Raw genomic sequence first — 20,108 nt, forward strand, 5'->3', positions numbered from 1 at the left:
CAGGGTTGAGATCACAGATGTACACAATCATGCTCAACTTGTACAATATTATCTTTAGCAATATGGACATGTTCAAATGTTATTGGTGTTTGGCATTTTTAATAGGTATATAAGGCAGCATCTACTAATTAAAGTATCCAAATTACTGAATCTTAGAAATCTTTTAAATATCTACATAATACAACTATACTAAAACCTAAACTGTTGAGCTAGGCATGTGCTTAGTGTACACTGGGCCTGGGATCTGGGCCCAGGGTTCCATCCTTCCCATTACCTCACCAACAACCATAGCCTCTCTCTCACTTTAGTTACCATTTTCTATTCCTCTCAAACAAGCCTTCCAACAGATGCTGTTCTGCAAGCAAAGGTTTTCATGTCCTACCGAATAGTGAGTGAATAGAAGCAAATGGTTTCAACTTTAAGAAAGAAATGGATTTTTGGTATCAGTAATACAAAATTTACATTTATAGTCATATATGCATATAAAAGTATTTATAGAATATAACCTAAATACAATGGTAGAAAGATCAAGAGTTGTCAAATACAAAAACTAGTCACTAATCCATTTGTTTTGTATGTAATTACAAAGTAAACGGTGTTTTAAACCTTTATTAACCCAAATTAGAATTATAAAAATCTGAAAACATTAATTTTTATACTCAGTACAGAATTGTATTTGAGGCCCCCTTACAGATCACAATTTGAATTTTGGCAGATGAGAGAAAGGCATTAAAGGGAAACAAAGACAGAGATGGCAAAACTACAACAGATATAATTCTGGTCTGACACAGTAATCTACTAGGAATGGTCAAGTTAAAAGTGCTTCAGCTAACAACAACAAATCCAATGCTGCTAAATTATTACTAAATGCGACAAAACATTAATTACCAAAATAGCTTAAGATCTGGCCACAATTGAAATATTACTATTGTTACAGTGTTTTGCTCAAACAAACATCCAAGACTTATCAGTTATCTTACCACATGTACATAAATATCAGGAAATTTAAAATACTTTTATTATTTTAATCTTTTCTTGAAGATGCAAGATTTCATCTTATCTTGCATTAGTTATGTAGACATATCTGAAGACAATTAAATAGGAATTGAATATAAAAATTCTTGAAGCAATGGCATCATGATCTGGAACAACTGAAGTTTTCTACTGCTTGCTCCATTTTCTATATAAAAGGCAGGAAAGAAAAATAGTTAAATTTCAATATTGAAAAAAGCTAAAAACATAATTTCATTTTTTAAAAAAATAAATACCCTTAAGAATATTAATTATTCATGTAAATATCTCGTAAGTTATTGGTACACATAGACAATGTAAACAATAGTATTCTATACATAGCATGTACATATCCTAGTATACTAAATACACACACACCCCCTCTCCATATACTAGGTGGGTATATCACAGGTTAACATTTTATATTTTATAGAAATATAAAATGACTGGTAACATAAGTAGCCTCCAACATTTATTTTTTTTTTTTTTTTTTTTTTTTTTTCGAGACAGGGTTTCTCTGTGTAGCTTTGCGCCTTTCCTGGAACTCACTTGGTAGTCCAGGCTGGCCTCGAACTCACAGAGATCCGCCTGGCTCTGCCTCCCGAGTGCTGGGATTAAAGGCGTGCGCCACCACCGCCCGGCCCCAACATTTATTTTTAAAAAATTAATATTCCTATACTTTCTATAAAGATCAAGTAAAGACAAGTTGGCTATCTTTATTTTTGAGAAAGGGTCTTACTATGTCACCAGATTGGACTAAACTTGTGATTCCAGGTGTACATCACCATACCCGCCTTAAAAAATTATCTTAGGGGTAAAAGTCTACTTTAAAAGAAGTTACTGCCAGGCAGCGGTGGTGCATGCCTTTAATCTCAGCACTCGGGAGGCAGAGCTAGGCGGATCTGTGAGTTCGAGGCCAGCCTAGTCTACAGAGCAAGATCCTGGACAGGCACCAAAACTACATAGAGTAACTCTGTCTCAAAAAAAAAAAAAAAAAAAAAAAAAAGTTACATATCTACATTAAAATACACAAAACATTTTTCAGTTTTATTGATACTATGGAGCTATTTGTTATTATAAAGCCAACCTCGTGAAGTTCTAGACTTATGATACACCAAGCTTGTGAATCCATAATCTTCACATAAAAATGGCCTTTGAGACAGTTTTTTTTTTTTTTTTGTAGCCAAGCTGGCCTTGAACATGCTATACAGCAGAAGACGATCCTTCTGTTTACACTCCAGATATTGGGATTACAAGTGTGTGTCACTGCACCTTGGTTGGTCTTTAAATTTTTATAAGTTAAAGGCTTCAGTCATTATATGGCAAAAGGAACATAAAATGTTTCAGGTTAGCTAGGCATGGGGGTATACACCTTTAATCCCACACTGGGGAGTCAGAAATAGGTGGATCTCTGAGTTTGAGGTCAGCCTGGTCTACATAATGAGTTCCAGATAATTAGTGCTACATGGAGAGATCCTGTCTCAAAATAAACAACTAAAACAGTTTTAAGTCAAAACTTTACCTGGACAAGTGCTGTTTTGTCATAGTCCCTGCGATGTTCATAGATACACTGGCTGATTACTGCATACAAGTTTTCCAGTTGGACTATATTATACTCCTGACTTTTTTTAACAACAGTCTTCAAAAGATTCTAAAAGAAAACAAGGATTTATATGTGCCAGATTAATTCCTTGCAACAAGATTTTTAATTCTGAATGCTTAGCGAACTGTTATAAAGGCAGCATATGGGCAGACTAAGCCATTGCTGAGACATGGCAGCTTCTAGCAATGATTCTTTCACATTTCCTTCATTCTGTGACACCAGCCTTGGCCTTGGGGAACTCGTATTATCCCCAAACTACAGCATAAGTTGCTCATTTCAACTGTATACACAAACTCCTCCAGACCAAAAAAACAAACAAAAAAAAAAACCCAACTATTTACTTAAATATTTAAGGTATGCTATGTGCATGCCTACTGCCCAGAGGCCAGAAGAGGGCGCTGGATCCCAGCAGACTGAAGTTAAAGGTATTCGTTAAACCACCATATGGGTGCTAGGGATTAAAACTAGGTCCTGAAGAGCAGCCAGAGCTCTTAACCTGAGCCAGCTCTCCAGTTCAGAAGAGCTTTTTCTGAAGGACAAGGAAGCTAAGAGGAATCTGTATGTAGCTAATCTACTAGCCTGCAATCCAGTGTGTGAGGAAGAGAAAAATGCCTAGTGAAAGCATTATGATTTCAGCTTAACATACTTTTAAACGTTTATGGTCCACAACAAGTGAGGGTGTAGGCTGAGAGAGAATCGCCAGAGCCTTCTCCACGCTGATGAGCTGCTGCTGTTCCACCTGGGAACGTCTAGCTCGAGTCATTCGCAGAATACACATTTCTAAAGTGAAAAATCAAACAATTATTTGGTTCACAACCATAACGCCTAAGGCAAATAATAACTACATTAATAACAGAATATGTACTTGTGGAGGCTCACAAAGGTTTCCTAGTGAGATCTGAGCTTGCTTTACCCAGCAGGGCTGCATTAGAAGACTGCTTGACCAAGTGCATGGTTTCCAGGTGATTGAAGGGTCTACACTAGGCTGAACTAAGGGGAGGTCTTTTGCTCCACCCTTGGCATTCCTATAAATAGTCCTTTAGAAGAGACAGAGGGGCTGGTGGATAAGGATCTGGGCCCTCCTAAGGCTATCCTGTGTTCCAGCTGTTTCTCTCCCCTCTATCCTTATATCTAAATCTCTTATCCCTCACTCCTCAAGAGTATCCTGGGGTAAAATGTGGGAGTCAGGTCTCCCAGCTGGCCTCCCACATGTACTTAGGACATAAGCACTGATTCTGGGTTAATCTTTTTGTTGTAAGATTATGACATGCCGAACTGTGGATCAATAGCTGTGGAGCCCCCATGGTACTGGACTAGGCCCTCTGGATAGGCAAGACAGTTGTTTAGCTTGACCTGTTTAGGGGATCCCCAGGCAGTGGGATCAGGACCCGTCCCTGATGCATGAGTGGGCTTTTTGGAGCCCAGTGCTTACGGTGGGGCACCTTGCACAGCCTTGGTACAGAGGGCGGGGCTTGGATCTGCCTCAACTGAATGTACCAGGCTTTGCTGACTCCCCATGGGAGACCTTGCCTTGGAGGAGGTGGGAATGGGTGGGGTTGGGGGGGGGAGGGAGGTGAGGGGAATCTGTGGTTGGTATGTAAAATGAATAGAAAATCTCTTAATAATAATAATAATAAAAAGAAAAAATAAGATTATGACATGCCATTTACATTTAAAAAAAAAACCAAAACAGCATATGGTATAAGAAATATTTAGCTGGGTGTGGTAGTGCCTGCCTTTAATCCCAGTACTCAGGAGGCAGAAGCAGATGATCTCTGAAACCATTCTGGTCTACAAAATAAGTTCTAGGCCAGTTGCAGCTACTTAGTAAAACTTTGTCTTAAAGCAAACAAACAAACACTGCTGGAACCAAAACAATATAAGAAGTATTCTTCAAATTGAATGTTCAGGGTATTCTACAACAAGTACCTTGAAACGCATTGGATGGCATCACTCTCTCTCAACAATTAACAGGATACCGATTACTAAAAAAGTTAATAATAAGCTGGGCGCTGGTGGTATAATCTCTTATTTGAACAATGTCTTTTTAGGACCTTGAGCACTGAGTTGACTCATTTAGTATTCCTTTTGTAGCATAAAGCTGGGAAGAAACAGTATATGCATCTTTGGTTCCCTCTTTCTTCAAACCCTCCCCTTTACGCACCGCTTCTCTTCTCTTTTGTGCAGTAGTTTGCTCTAACACTGTGGTTGCACTCAATTTCATAAAATTTTTTGAGATTTTATTTGTATTATATGTATACATGGGTGTTTTGGTCTACTAGCTGAAAGGGTAAGCAAAGATAATGCTATTTTTCTACTTAGGTAACATTTGTCCTCTGAAAGACATCAAAAAACAATGAATTGGTATGTATGACTTGCTTAGGAATTGAGTTAAGTGAGACTTACCTTTTGATTCATTTTCATCAGCAATGTCTACAACCTGAAAACTAGAATCATCTCCATTGCAACCAATTTTTTCTTCTCTCAATTCTGTACACTCTGTAGTGTGATTAGACTCTTCATGTTCATTCTCAGTATTAGAGGTACTTGAGTTATTTTTCAAGTCCATGTTGCTTTCAGAGGCATGTTGCTTCTCCTTTTCTTCCATGGAAGACTCTCCTGTATTTCCAAGCTCAGTGTGTTCTGCACTTGTATGTTGACTTTCCTCTGTATCACTGATTTGATTATTCATAGCAGTTTGGCTATTGTCTTTTGCTTGTGAAAGTTTCCTTCGCTTTATTCTGTTACCTACATGCCACTTTGATTTATTACGAACTTTCCTCTTCAACTGAGCTTTAAGGAATGTAACAAAAGAAAAAAAGATAAAGAATATCTAACAATTTTCTAAATTTTAAGGAAGAGTTTAAAAAGAGAAAAAAAAAGATGAAAAGGTAAAGCAATCAAGAACCATAGTACTTTCATATGGTTGGAATACAGACAAAGTAAAGTACTGTGACAAGACAGAGAAGTGGCCTGGTGGCAGGGGCACATGCCTTTAATCCCAGCAGAGGCAGTGTGAGTTCAAGGCCAGCCAGGGACACACAGAGAAATCCTGTCTCGAAAAACAAAACAACAAAAAACTAAAACCAAAACCAAAACCAAACCAACATAACAGTTGAGCAGCAATATGTGATATAAACTGAGTAACTGAGAGGCAACACTTAAAATAACCCACACTCACACTGCTAAGATATACTGCCCATATTTGTAAGCATGTTATGCATACTAATTCATTGGAATTTCACTTTTTGTTTTGTTTTGTTTTTTCAAGACAGGGTTTCTCTGTGTAGCTTTGCACCTATCCTGGAATTCACTTTGTAGACCAGGCTGGCCTCGAACTCAGAGATCCGCCTGCCTCTGCCTCCCAAGTGCTGGGATTAAAGGCGTGCACCACCACCGCCTGGCGGAATTTCACTTGTAAACTGATGAGGTTTGCTACCATTAGCACCTTCACTTTACAGTGAAAGAAACTAAAGTACAAAGAATTTCACTATTCTGTCTAAAGTGATACAGTAAAATCATGCTTCATCTGTCTTGGGAAGAAACTCAGCAGAAGTTACAATGGGAGAATACAGGGTAAACTGTATACAGAAAATGCAGGAACGACTACTACAGAAATAGATTTAATAGGCCTTGGAAGATAGCTGAGTGTTTGGGTGGTTAAGAGCAGAACTTCAGCACGCCAAGGCTTTGTAGTTGAGCAACTAACTGTATTTGCCAAAATGTATATGGAAAAGAGAAGGATCTGGTTATTTTACAGTTTAGTTGCTTGATATCAGCAAAATAGATGTAATTTACTAAGCATTAACAAAGCAAAGTGCAGACAAAGGACACGGGGAGAGGATGGAAGAACTTCACAAATGAAGATAACTCAAGAGTCCTTACCAGGGGTGCTGCAAGCCACAGGAGTACAAGGTGCCTTTAGCTTTTCATTCTGCTCTTGATCTGACCTTTTCTCACCAGCAGGAGTAGAGTTTTGCTTTGGCATGACGTGGTAATAAGATGGTGCATATTTGGAGGAGCTACAACCTTAGAAATAGACAGGATTTGGAAATTATTTCCAGAACTCAAAATGATGCAAAGAATGAAAGGATTTATCCAAAGCATCATCTTCAGATGCTCAAGCATTTCCCTACCTCTTTTCTTCCTAGATTCCTGAATTTCTTCACAAAGCTGCTCAAAGTCTTCATCAAGCTCTTCTTTAATTATTGCATAGGCAGTGTCTCTTAAAGCACAGGCTCTATGCCTAATAAGACGATCTGAGAAATGAAGAAATATAATTCTTAGTATTTTTCCAAAAGTAAACTTAATACTTTGGGTAAAGATAGTAATCATTACAATTCCTTAACTTCATTCAACGAATAAATTTACTAGAACTTTTATATTTTGGTTTGGGTGATAACTTAAAGATTTGGATATCTGATTCAATATAGCAGACAACACCCAAAACATTTTATTGCTGTGCTCTATTAAGATTCCCCCATAAACTGGGCGGTGGTGGCGTACCCCTTTAATCCCCGCACTCAGGAGGCAGAAGCAGGTGGATTTCTGTGAGTTCAAGATCAGCCTGGGCTACAGAGTGAGTTCCAGGAAAGGCTCCAAAGCTACAGAGAAACCCTGTCTCAAAAAAGCAAACCAACCAAACCAAACCAAACCAAAAAAAAAGATTCCCCCATAAGATATCAGAAAAAAGGGAGAGGGATATATAGTTCAGTGTGCTTTCAATTATTTTAAGGAACTCTTCAAATATACCTTTAATGCCAGCATAGGAGACTGAAAAGGGGAAGCAGGTCACTCTTAACTGCAGCCAGGTCAAGGTCAACCTGAGCTACACCATATTAACATGGGGCTAGCATTCTTTAATCCCAGCCCTGGGAAAGCAGAGGTAGGCAGATCTCTGAGTTTTAGGCCAACAAGGGCTACACTGTGAGACCCTGTTACAAACAAACTACCCCAAAAAGAACAAAAGGAACTTTTAATAGTTACCTACATAAATCATTCTAATTTGTAAGTACCACCTTTTAGAGGTCTAATGATAGTCCAATTAACTCTCTCTATATAGGGACTTATATACACACATATATATCTTTGGACACACACTTTTAATATTACTATTAATATTAGGCAAGCATTATACTCTATTATTTATGTAATATAAATGTATCCAAGCATAACAGCACATGCCTGTAATCCCAGCACCTGAGAGGCAGAGACAGGATTACCCTAACTTTAAGGCCAGTCAGGGCTGTCCCAAAACAGCAAAAAAGGTATGTTTTAACTAAAAGAACATTTTGAGAGGCTTGAGAGATGGCTCAGTTAAGAGCACTGGCTGCTCTTCTAAAGGACCAAGGTTCAATTCCCAGAACCTACATGGCAGTTCACAACTGTCTGTAACTCCAGTTCCAGGGGATTAGACACTCTCATACAGATATACATGCAGGCAAAATACCAATGCACATAAAATAAGGGTAAATAAATCATTAAAAGAAAACTAAAAAAAAATGCTTTTAAATCTTAAAAAGGGAATACTTTGAAATCCATTCTATTAGTGTTTATCTTTCCACTTTCAGAAAGCATAAACAAGCTATTTTGTCTCATTAGAGTAGTGGTTCTCAACTGGTGGGTCACAACCCCACAGGGGATTGCATATCAGATATCCTGAATATCAAATATTTACATTACATCTCATAACAATAACAAAATTAGTTATGAAGCAGCAACGAAATAACTTTATGGTTGGGGGGTCACAACATGGGGAACTGTATTAAAGGCTAACAACCACTACATTAAAGGATATATTATGTGGTTAATATTTGGGAACTTCAGTGAAAAAAAAAAAAAAAAAAAAAAAAAAAAAAGGCATTCAAATTCTGCCCTTATCCTTTCCTGGCACTGTGACTCCAAGCAAAGTTTTAATCTTCCTAAACTATACCTTTCTCAGCTGTAGAATGGGATAAGGCTACTATGAGAATTATATGGTATTTTTTTTTTTTTTTTTTTCCCGAGACAGGGTTTCTCTGTGTAGCTTTGTGCTGTTCCTGGAACTCGCTCTGTAGACCAGGCTGGCCTCGAACTCACAAAGATCCGCCTGCCTCTGCCTCCTGAGTGCTGGGATTAAAGGCGTGCGCCACCACCGCCCGGCTGGTATTTTTTTAATGTAAAATATTAATATAATACCTGGCTTTAAAAACCAACCAACCAACCAACCAACCATCAACCCTCATTAAATGTTAGTAGCCCCCATACCACCCCCTGAAAAGGAATTCACTAATGCTCACCTCCAGGATCTCTATCTGGGTTGTATTCTAAAGCATTACTACAGATTAGATCAATATCCCTCAAATAGTCTTTCACAGTCAGATACTTATGTAAATCAATTTTACTGATTATAGATGAAAGGTCCATTGGTTGCTTTATTACAGTGACATAATCAGGCACCTAAAATTCAAGCAAATGACCAAATCACTTAGTACAGAGGAAATAGTATAAATAAGGGTACCATATTTATATGAATACTTTCATTCTATGTTAACCTATTTCTGCATTATATTTACTCCTATTCTTGGTCAGTTATATTCTCCAGTAATATCCACCATTTCTTTCCTTATGCAACTGTCACCCATCCTTCAATGTTGACTTAGAAAGAACTCTGCAAACTATTGCGACACAAGCCTGTAATTCCAGCACTCAGGACACTAAAACAGGAGGATGTTGAGCTCCACAGTAGCCTAGACTACACGGCAAATTCCAGGCCAGCTTGGACTACAAAGCAAGTCCCTGTTTCAAAAACCAAAAAGTCTGACTCTAAGCTTAATTTTCATTCTATAAATAATGGTAATACCATGTGGAATTAAAACATTCTCAAATTCCTTTTGTCTAGCTGGGTATAAAAGCTAACTATTAATTCTCTGCAACAAAGGAAATACATTAGATAGTTCTTCAAGTCTATACATACTCAAGACACTAGTTCATGTGTCCACATAGAGAAAACAAGTTCAGGACAGCAGGACACCTACATGAACTACTATTCAAACTTTCTGCTTTTCTATCATTATGGTTTAAACATATCTCATCCAAAGAGGAAATTAGTACCTCATCAGGGTCAACAGGCTTGGTAAAGACTCGGAATCGCTTATCAATAGCAAGCCTATGTGTGACATTTCTTAAGAAAATCCTGAGTTCTCTAAACGTGTCTTCTTCTTGTTCCTCCAGCTGTTTAACTTCTTCTGCTGTCAGCGGTCTTGGTTCGGGTGGTGGTGCCACTGGGAGCACCTCCAAGGCCTGCAAAACTTCACAAGGACGGAAGAGTTTAGTTAACAGCCTCCCCAAAACGGAGGGAAACAAGTGACTCAATGCAAACAGAACAAGGCTTTGAGGGGTTATTTTCCTTACAACTGATAGGAAACCAAAAATTTAGAAAAATACTCCCACAATCTCTATCCCTACATGCACTCCAGAAAAATTTGCAAACTTTGAAAATACATTATTCCTAAAACAAGAATATTGTAACTACAAAGTCTTTAGTTTATAGACTAATGAAAAAATATGTGATGCTCCAAATATATCAAATTTTAATTTCCTTTAAGAAAATAAGACAATACGCAGGATTAAAAGAAATGAGAAAGGGGACTGGAGGTGGCCCCATGACCTGAGTTCCAGGAGTGACCTATGCATGCACACACACAATAAACAAATAAAAAATAAATTAAGCCAGGCAGTGGTAGCCCATGCCTTTAATCCTAGCATGCAGGAGCAGAGGCAGGCAGATCTCCATGAGTGAGGCCAGCCTGGTCTACAGAATGAGTCCTAAGACAGTCAAGGCCACACAGATAAAGCCTGTCTTGAAAAACCAAAAGAGAAGAAAAGAGAAGAGGAGGAAGGGGAGGAGGAGGAGGAGAAATGAGAGGAGCCCTTTCTCAAGAGAGCTCAGAGCCGGGCGGTGGTGGCGCACGCCTTTAATCCCAGCACTCGGGAGGCAGAGCCAGGCGGATCTCTGTGAGTTCGAGGCCAGCCTGGGCTACCAAGTGAGTTCCAGGAAAGGCGCAAAGCTACACAGAGAAACCCTGTCTCGAAAAACCAAAAAAAAAAAAAAAGAGAGCTCAGCAGTTAAGAGCATCTGTCAATCCTGCAGAGGACCTGGATTCATTCCCAGCACTGATATCTGTAACTCTAGTCCCAAGCTAAGTAGCTCTTTAAGCAGCAATGAGGGATAAAGATAGAAGCTTTACAAGAACCAGAAGTGAAACTGCGATGCTGTGTGTATTTTAAGGATAGTTTAACAGAGAGGTGCTGGTAGTATAGGTAAGAATACAGTACCAGAGGTAGAGAGGTGGCTCAGTGGTTAAGACCACATCCTGATCTCACAGAGGATCTGCACTCAGTTCCTAGAACTCAAATCAGGCAGCTCAAACTGCTTAAAACTCCAGCTCCAAGGGATTCAACCACCCTATTTTGGCCTTCACTGGCACCAGCTCTCATGTGTGTATACCTCCAGACAATTAAAAATAAATCTTTAAAAGAGAAAACATAGAGTTTCCAAAATGAGCCTGGAAGGACAGTTTGGGGCTATTCTATGAAACATCTTATGTGCCTTAAGAAGTTTTAGTCCATTTTAGCAGGAAGCAGAGGTATTTTAAATAGTAAACATGTCACCCTCATAACTGAGGGTTTGGGTTTGTGCTATCAGGTAGATGTCAATTATATTAGCTATTATTTAGTTCCATTTTCTTAAAATTATTGTCTATTAGCTGAGATAACTAACCTGCTTTCTTTTTTGACACAGGAGGCTTTGCAGCTTGTTTTAAAATTAAGTCTTCAAAAAATTTGGTCCGTTCTTCTTTATCTGGTAACTGGACATTAAAAATTTCTCCATAATCATGGGTAAACAATTCTTGTACCTTAAAAAAAAAATGTAACACATACAGAATATACATATATGCAAACACACAATGTACATTACTGCAGTTAATTCAACAGTATGTTAAACACATATTTCTAATAAAAAAAATTAAATATATGTCTTTTAAAGGAGACAGAGGCCTGAGAGATGGCTCAGTGGTTAAGAGCACTTGCAGCTCTTCCTGAGGACCCAGGTCTGATTCCTAGCATCACCATGGCAGCTCACAACCATCAGCACCTCCAGTTCCAAGGGACCCAATGCCTTCTTCTGGCCTCTATAGGCACTGCACACATGTGGCACACAAACATGCAAGCAGGCAGGGCACCCATACATACAGAATTAAATATGGATATACGTGTGCTAGATTAGTAACTAAACATCAGATCATCTTTAGAATTCAAGAATCCAACTAGAATATAGTAACTGTTGTTACTAATTTATGTAAAGGGCTTACTGAGGTTATTCAATTAACTCTCACAACCTAAAGTAAAATGTTAAGACATGAAAAGGGAATCAGTGTTCTAAAAAGAACACTGACTCAAAAACAAGTATTGCTGAAAAGTGGAGGAATGAAAAATGGTTCAACTATTGTGGGAAACAACATGGTTTTACAAAAAATTATTATGTGATCAAACAATTCCACTTCTAGGTATACATTCAAAAGAAATGAAAGGGACAATGTAAAGATATCTATACACCAATAACTGATAGCAGTATTCACAAAAGCCAGTATGTGTAGACAATAGAAATGTCACTAGGTGTGGTGGTATGTGTCTTTGATCCTAGTACTCTGTGAATCAGTTCAAGGACAGCTTGGTCTACATAGGAATTCCAGCCCAGCTAGGGCTGCCGAGTAAGAAAACGAGAATTGTCCAAGAGTTCCTTCAAGTTCTTCTTGGCACTAACTCAGAGCACATCATTTCCATCTTTCAAATTCATGTACAAATTTAATTATTACCTTTATCAGCCTAATCCCACTGCAGTGTCATTTGGGGATTCATAAAATTTTCTGTTTCACTGATGACATTATTTGCAGTCCATGATGAGTTATGAGAATCCAATAGTGTTCATGTATGACATAGCTATCCTGCTTGTGAGCACTTTTCTCTTTTTCAGGTCATAGGGATCGAAGCCAGGGACTTGGGGATGTTGTATTCAAGTGCTCTATCACAGATAAGGCCAGCACTTACACCACCAAGTGTAAAAAATGAAACACTATCCTTATACACATTATGGTCTAATCAATGATTCACTGAAAACAAGAAGTTCAAAGCTGAATGATTTATTTATACCCATACAAATTATTCATTTACAAATAAACAATTTTGCCAGGTGGTGGCATCACACGCCTTCAATTCCAGCACCCAGAAGATAGGTGGTCTCTTAAGTTCCATGCCAGCCTGATCCACAGAGCAAGTACCAGAACAGCCAGGGCTACACAGAGAAACCTTGCCTTGAAAAAAACAGCAAAAAAAAAAAAAAAACCAAAAAAAAAACCAAAAAGCAATTCCTCATTTTGTGCCACACCCTTACAAAATGTACTAGAATATATTTCACTGAATTTAGGTTACAAAAATGGGAGTTTGAACAGAAGTACCCTCTATGAGTGAACAATACTGCTCCCAGAAGATAAAGCAGTAAAATGAAAATCTCAGTGCCAGACACATGACATCTCCCTACAAATTATTGGTCAGGAAGGCCTCAAAGGAACAAAAACAAAACAAACAAAACCCCACAAACCATGGCCATTGCTCTTGGTTTGGTTTGTGTACCATAACTAGATGATAAGACTCTACTGCTGAAGACATCACTCAATTAAGTAAACATAAGACATCAATGTCAAAAGACAACAACCTGAAAACTCTTAGGAAACTCTACTTACTGGCTAGCTTACATAGTGCCAGAAGGTGCTATATAGGCAGCTAAGGGAGAAAAGCATAAATAGTCTTCTTATCCAGGACTGGACCCACTACAACACTGACCTGAAGCAAGATGTACCCACTGACACAATAGTGACATGATGGTTATGGGGTTAACCCAATACTATCTGATCGGATATAAGATCTGCTCTACAGAAGAGATTTAGTGTCTGGTATTGTAAACCTGATCAAAAGCCTAGAATTGAAAAAGATCATAGGCCTTAGTGGGGAACCTACTATTGTTTTGCTAAACAGCTATGTTGTCAAACTGCATTCTAAACATTCATGACTATACCTATAGATTTATATAGCTCTCAACTTCGGTCAGAGAAGCTTTATACAGTGGGTAGAGCTTAATGCACAAATTCATAACTAGTCCAAGTGCTGAGTATAAGCAACTGAGTATTCAGCTACAGATGGGGTCATCATTCAATGCTCAGGGAACTGGAAAGAAGAGGAAGTGGAAAGAGCCCGCATATGGGGAGAACTATGAAATGCTAATTTTGGGGCATGATGTAGCAGTTGCACACATCAACTCACAATAGATGTGGTCACCTGCTCATCAAAATTCCAGCATGAATGGGGGAGGTATCGCTGAGGCTCTCCCTATTGGATAAACTATTAGCATTGGATGGCTGTTGAGGGAGGGTCATCTTCTTCTGAGAAGAAGGCCACTGGAAGGCTGCTCATGCCTTAGTGGATGGTCACACACCCACGTATACATGAACAGCAATAATTAGGCTCAGAAGGTCAAGTCATGAAATTGAGAGGTAGATGAGGTAGGTGGCAGGTAATAGTAGGTGGATATCATCAATATACATTGTATAAAAACACGAAACTTTCGAAGAATAAGAAATAGTTAAAAAAAACCATTTTTGCTAGAACTATAGCTCAGTGGTAGAGTATGTGGTTAGCATGTACTAGTCACTCTATTTGATGTCTGGCACCCCCTCCCCCAAGGAAAAAAACCAGAACGACAACAACAAACCCAAAATTCATACTTGTTGCCAAAAGTGTAATCTCATTATCTTCAATGCTTCTCACCAAGAAACAGAAATAGGCAGATTTCTGAGTTCAAGACCAGCCTGGTCTACAGTTCTAGGACAGCCAGGACTACAAAGGGAGACACTGTCTCAAAAAAAAAGAAAAAGAAAAAGAAAAAAGAAAAGCAAGAAAGAAAAACAGAAAAAAACAACAACCAAAATAATAGCTAACCTATTACCAGGGATTTAACTTATAAGTTATAACTCATTACAAGATAACGAACAAGAACATGCAACTCATAAAGGAAGATTAGTTAAATATTGATTAATTCAGAAGACACATTGAAGGCCAGTGGTGGTGGCACATGCCTTTAATCTCAACACTTGGAAGGCAGAGGCATGTGGATCTCTGTGAGTTCCAAGCCAGCCAGGGTTATGCAAAATAACCATCTTGAAAAACAGTAACAAAAAAAAAAAAGACACATAGGGGCTGGAGAGATGACCTTGAGGTTAAGAGCAGTGGCTGTTCTTCCAGAGGTCCTAAGTTCAATTCCCAGCAATCACATGGTGGCTCACAACCATCAATGAGATCTGGTGCCCTCTTCTGGCATACAGGCATATTATATACATAATAAATAAATCTTAAAAAAAAAAAAAAAAAAAAAGACATAGGGGTGAGGTGGGGGCGGGGGCTGGAGAGATGGCTCAGTGGTTAAGAACACTGGCTGCTCTTCCAGAGGTCCTAAGTTCAATTCCCAGCAACCACATGGTGGCTCACAGCCATCCCTAATGAGATCTGTTGCCCCCTTCTGGTTTGCAGGTAAAATTGCAGACATACTTGCAGACAGAACACTGCATACATAATAAATAAATCTTTAAAAAAAAGGCACACTGGAAGGTAAATATAGCAGAACAGTTTGTCATATAACACTATTTCTGCAACAGAAAAAATATGTATCTCCTTACCAGACATGTACATTCTTAACAGTGAGCACACAACACAAACAGCTAACCATGGTGTATCTGATAAGACTTTCTTATGTTTCATTTACTTCAGTAGCACTAGAAATTTTACAGTGTTTTTATTCTGGCATAAGAAAACTTAAAGAATAGCAAATTCCCCCCATAAATTACCTCTTCAGGCAAAGCAGAATATGGTTTGTCAGAAGTGGCAAGTAGTAAAACTGGAGCAAATGAAGGTATATTCTGTAATAATGTCATAAATGTGGCTTTGAGTGTTGGTCCAACTATTTCCCACCACAAGTGGATATGTGGGACATAGACTATGCTGGGTGCTGTTCTCTTAGCTTCACGAATCGTCTAATAAAACAAAAAATATTTGGTTTTAAAGTCAGCACATTAGTAATACTAGTGCCCAAACAACTTCCCAGGATTTTCACATAAAACCTTCAAATTTCTTGAATGCTTCTTTCGAAAAACCCTCACAACTCCTTTAAATGTTTAATAAAAGCTCATTTGGGGGAAAACAATTTATTCAATCACCTAGGAAACAGGCCAAGAAAACTAAAAGACTATTCTGCTGTATAACCAAGGTTAAACAAGTATACAAATATAAAATAGTTTTACATTCACCAATTAAATCAAAACATATCAACAACAGAAACATTTGATAAACAAATAGAATATTTGTGGACTAAAGAACAGTCATTGTCTTAAGAACTTCAATTCTCACAACAGCCAAATTATATCACACCTTGCAAACAGGAAAAAATGAAGTAGAGAGATCTAATAAATTGCCCAAGGTCATACGGATGTTAAGTGGTAGATATGAGAAATAAAATATATACTATTTAATAACTAAGCAATTATACACTTCTATTTTGTAAGCTTTAAGTCAGGTTTTTGTTTGTTTGTTTTTTTTAAGTTGAAGTTCAAAACCGGAGTCAACTCTGAACTTTGTCTCTGAATGACTGCTTTATAACTTGCTGGCTGGAAAACAACTTACCTGGGAACATGTCTCTTCAGGAGATGTAGTACTGATGCCAAAAAGAACAGGAATGTCTAATGTATATACAGTAAATTTTTCCAAAGCATGGATGACAGCTGGTGCCAAGTGAGAACTCTGTCCAAATCCTGGTTCTCCCACTATTAATAATCTTGGCCGAAAAGACATAGGTTGGTAACAGGCATTTCTGAAAAAAAATTAATAAGCTGTATTTTGGGGAAAAATGTAAATGTTTCCCTTAAATTGCCAATTACAAGACTTCAGAAGCCTTGCTCATTTGACTAGCCAATTATAACATGGCTGGGTTTCTCACAATGATTGTGCCAAATTTAAGAATACTTTTACATCATAATGACAGCCACAACACATTTTGAATTTTCTTCTTCTTTTTTTTTGTTTTGTTTTGTTTTGTTTTGTTTTTTTGGTTTTTCGAGACAGGGTTTCTCTGTGTAGCTTTGCGCCTTTCCTGGGACTCACTTGGTAGCCCAGGCTGGCCTCGAACTCACAGAGATCCGCCTGGCTCTGCCTCCCGAGTGCTGGGATTAAAGGCGTGCGCCACCACCGCCCGGCGAATTTTCTTCTTTTTTAAGACAGGGTTGCTGTGGATGTTCTGTATGGCAAATGTGTTGCTGATTAGTCAATAAATAAAACACTGATTGGCCATTGGCTAGGCAGGAAGTGTAGGCGGGACAAGGAGGAGAATAAAGCTGGGAAGTGGAAGGCTGAATCAGAGAGACACTGCCAGCCTCCTCGATGACAACCAGCATGTGAAGATGCCGGTAAGCCACGAGACATGTGGCAAGGTATAGATAAATGGAAATGGATTAATTTAAGCTGTAAGAACAGTTAGCAAGAAGCCTGCCACGGCCATACAGTTTGTAACCAATATAAGTCTCTGTGTTTACTTGGTCGGGTCTGAGTGGCTGTGGGACTGGCAGGTGAGAGAGATTTGTCCTGACTGTGGGCCAGGCAGGAGAAAACTAGCCACACAGGGTTTCACTATATAGCTCTAGCTGTCCTAGAACTCGATAACACAGGTGAGGCTGGACTCAAACTATTAAGAAATCCATCTAACCCTGTCTTCCAAATGTGGGATTAAAGGTGTATGCCACCACACCTGGTCAAAATTTGTTATTTAAAAAAATTTATGTGCATGAGTACTGAATGCATGTTTTCACCACTTGCATACAGTGGAGGCCAGAAGATGTTGTGTCTCCTGGAACTGGAATTACAGATGGTTATGAGCTGCCATGTGAGTGCTGGGAATTGAACCTAGGTCCTCTGGAAGAGCAGCCAGTGCTCTTAACTGCTTAGCTATCTCTTCATACCCAAACTTTGATATTCTTTAATGTGTGCACACGCGTGGTGCAGGCTAGAGGACACCCTCAGGTGCCATCCTCAGGAACACTAACTACCTCCAGTGAGACTGAGTCTCTCTCTCTCTTACTGATATGGAGTTCACCAATTAGGTTAGCCTAGCTGGCTAGTGAGTCCCAGGGATCCTGGCTCCCCAGTACTGGAATTACAAGGACACACCACCATTCTCAACAGTAGGTTTTCATGTTCGAAATGCAAGCACTTAACCAATTGAACCCTCTTGCCAGCTCTGATATTTTAACTCAAATAAAAAGCTGATTGGCTAGCATCTTTTACCTTGTCAAACAAATTTCACTTATTTTTATGGAATTTACATACCAAAACATTCATTTGCAGGGAAAACATACCTATTTAAATGAAGAAAATTTAAATTTTCTTTTGCCTGATTAAAGGGTTTTTGAGAAAGTCCATTTTCATACACCGATGGTATATCATCATCACTGTATGCCAAATCACTTTCTAGCAAAGGGCAAGAAACATCTACAAAATAATAATAAAAAAATCTGTCCATTAGTAATATTTCTTTGTCATTCATACTTTCTTTCTTTCAATGGTCAATCAAGTTTTATACCTGAATTTAAAGGTTTGCTGGTTCCAACTTCTACATGTGGAAATACTTTCTGTAGGGCTTCTAAGATCATATGAACAGTATTTTGCAGGAGTGGTTTCACAATGGCAGACAGTGCCTGTCCAGGTGATGTCACAGCTCTCTGGGAAGCTGGTATTATCTTCTGCATAGCAGTCTCAAAATCCTTAGCTGAGATATTAATTGAAGAGAGATCCAACTGTAGCTTCTCACTGGTGGTATAGATCTGTGGGTACCGTCGACGCAGGGCACATAAAGCAGCTTCGGCACATATTGACTTAATGTCTGCACCACAGTATCCTATCCCAATCAACCACGGGGGGGGGGGGGGGGGGGGGGGAAGCAAACAAAACTCTCAAGAAAAATTTAAAAATTAAGTCTTATATTAGTAAAATATTTACAAGGAACTAAAATTTCTATAAAGTGAACTTAAATGGCTTCACCATATCAGTAACTTGTGAATGAAACATGCAAGCACTAAGTACAGGATAAAGGTTAAAAAACCAAGAATTCTGTTGTTTTTGTTTGTTTTGAGACAGGATCTCACTGTAGTTCTGGTTGGCCTGGAACTCTCCATGTAGACCAAGTTGGCCTCAAACTCAGAGATCTACCTGCCTTTGCATCCAGAATGATGGGATTAAAGATGTGTGCCACCACATCTGGCCAAAATCAGAGGAAGCTCAGATTCTAGTTTGTCATTTACTGTGTGGTCTTTCAAAACTCACTTAAACTCTTCAGGGGATTCTTTATTGTCAAATGATAATACTATCTAATTCACAGGGCTATCACTATTTTCATGTCTAATCTGCTTTCAAATTCCTTCAATGATCAATTTGTTCATTTTTAAAAAGATTTATTTTAATATGTATATTTAATTATGTGGAAGGTATGTGCATGTGAGTGCAGATGCCCATGGAGACCAGAAAGGGGTGTTATATTCCTTGGAGCTGGAGCTATAGAGTTGTGAGCCACCTGACTAAGGTTCTGGAAATAGAACTAGAGACCTCTGAATGTACTTGTAACAACTGAGCTATTTCTCTAGCCCTCAATTTTCTGATCTTTATATTTTAATTTTTTGAGACAAAGTACCATTACATACACATAGCTGACCTGACACTCACTATACTTAAGATGGCCTTGAACTCATGCCAACCTTGCCTCAGTCTCCCAAGTGCTAGGGATACAGGGCTATGTTGCCACACTTGAACAACTATCTATACTTTAATGTCTAGGATCTTGGAGGTTAACACATGCCACAAAGGAGATAAAAGCAAATGAACCATGTTCTCTTCAGATCAGCTCTCCCTTCCTTCCTGTGCAGTCAAGGATGACCATAAACTTGCAGTATACCTTCATCCCCCAATGCTAACACTGCATATGTGTGAACCAGCATCTAGCTAAATCTGTTGCTTTGTTGCGTGTGAATATGGATATGCAGAGGTCAGAGGATAACTTTGTGGAGCCAAGTTATTCTCTCCCATCTTCAGGTATGCTCCAGGGACTGAACCCACTAGGCCATCTCACCAGCCTTTTAAATCTAAACTTTAAGGCAAGACCCAACTTGTTCCATCTTTGAAACGAACACATCATTTTTCACCTGTGCTCAAAACAATATTTACCAACACAGTTTTCTGCCAGTTCTTCTAAGAAAATGTCCAGTGGTTTTGGATTCCAATCTCTTGTATGAATCTTCAGAATCTCTTTTCGAGCCTAGGGAGGTGGGGAGAAAATAAAACCTTCAATTTTAATTTTTTACATCTATAA

The 20,108-nt window shown here is 38.6% G+C and overlaps 1 protein-coding gene across 2 annotated transcripts in view; it reads right to left on the reverse strand.

Moving 5' to 3' along the window:
- Window positions 1-581: 581 nt before the first annotated feature.
- The window catches only part of Atad2 (ATPase family AAA domain containing 2), a 48,200-nt gene continuing 28,673 nt past the window's right edge, over window positions 582-20,108 (reverse strand). For both annotated transcript variants that reach the window (XM_052747849.1, XM_052747850.1), the window contains exons 15-28: window positions 19,964-20,054; window positions 18,330-18,644; window positions 18,106-18,238; window positions 16,382-16,568; window positions 15,550-15,735; window positions 11,376-11,511; window positions 9,707-9,903; window positions 8,893-9,052; window positions 6,751-6,873; window positions 6,500-6,643; window positions 5,021-5,407; window positions 3,261-3,394; window positions 2,534-2,662; window positions 582-1,180 (exon numbers count right to left, since the gene is read on the reverse strand). In XM_052747849.1, the coding sequence (XP_052603809.1) occupies window positions 1,136-1,180; window positions 2,534-2,662; window positions 3,261-3,394; window positions 5,021-5,407; window positions 6,500-6,643; window positions 6,751-6,873; window positions 8,893-9,052; window positions 9,707-9,903; window positions 11,376-11,511; window positions 15,550-15,735; window positions 16,382-16,568; window positions 18,106-18,238; window positions 18,330-18,644; window positions 19,964-20,054 (2,367 nt within the window). In that variant the 3' untranslated portion in view covers window positions 582-1,135. The remainder of the gene's footprint in view (window positions 1,181-2,533; window positions 2,663-3,260; window positions 3,395-5,020; window positions 5,408-6,499; window positions 6,644-6,750; window positions 6,874-8,892; window positions 9,053-9,706; window positions 9,904-11,375; window positions 11,512-15,549; window positions 15,736-16,381; window positions 16,569-18,105; window positions 18,239-18,329; window positions 18,645-19,963; window positions 20,055-20,108) is intronic.

The sequence above is a fragment of the Peromyscus californicus genome, unplaced genomic scaffold (assembly GCF_007827085.1).
Source record: "Peromyscus californicus insignis strain IS unplaced genomic scaffold, ASM782708v3 Scaffold_20__1_contigs__length_68692818, whole genome shotgun sequence".
Lineage (NCBI taxonomy): Eukaryota > Metazoa > Chordata > Mammalia > Rodentia > Cricetidae > Peromyscus > Peromyscus californicus.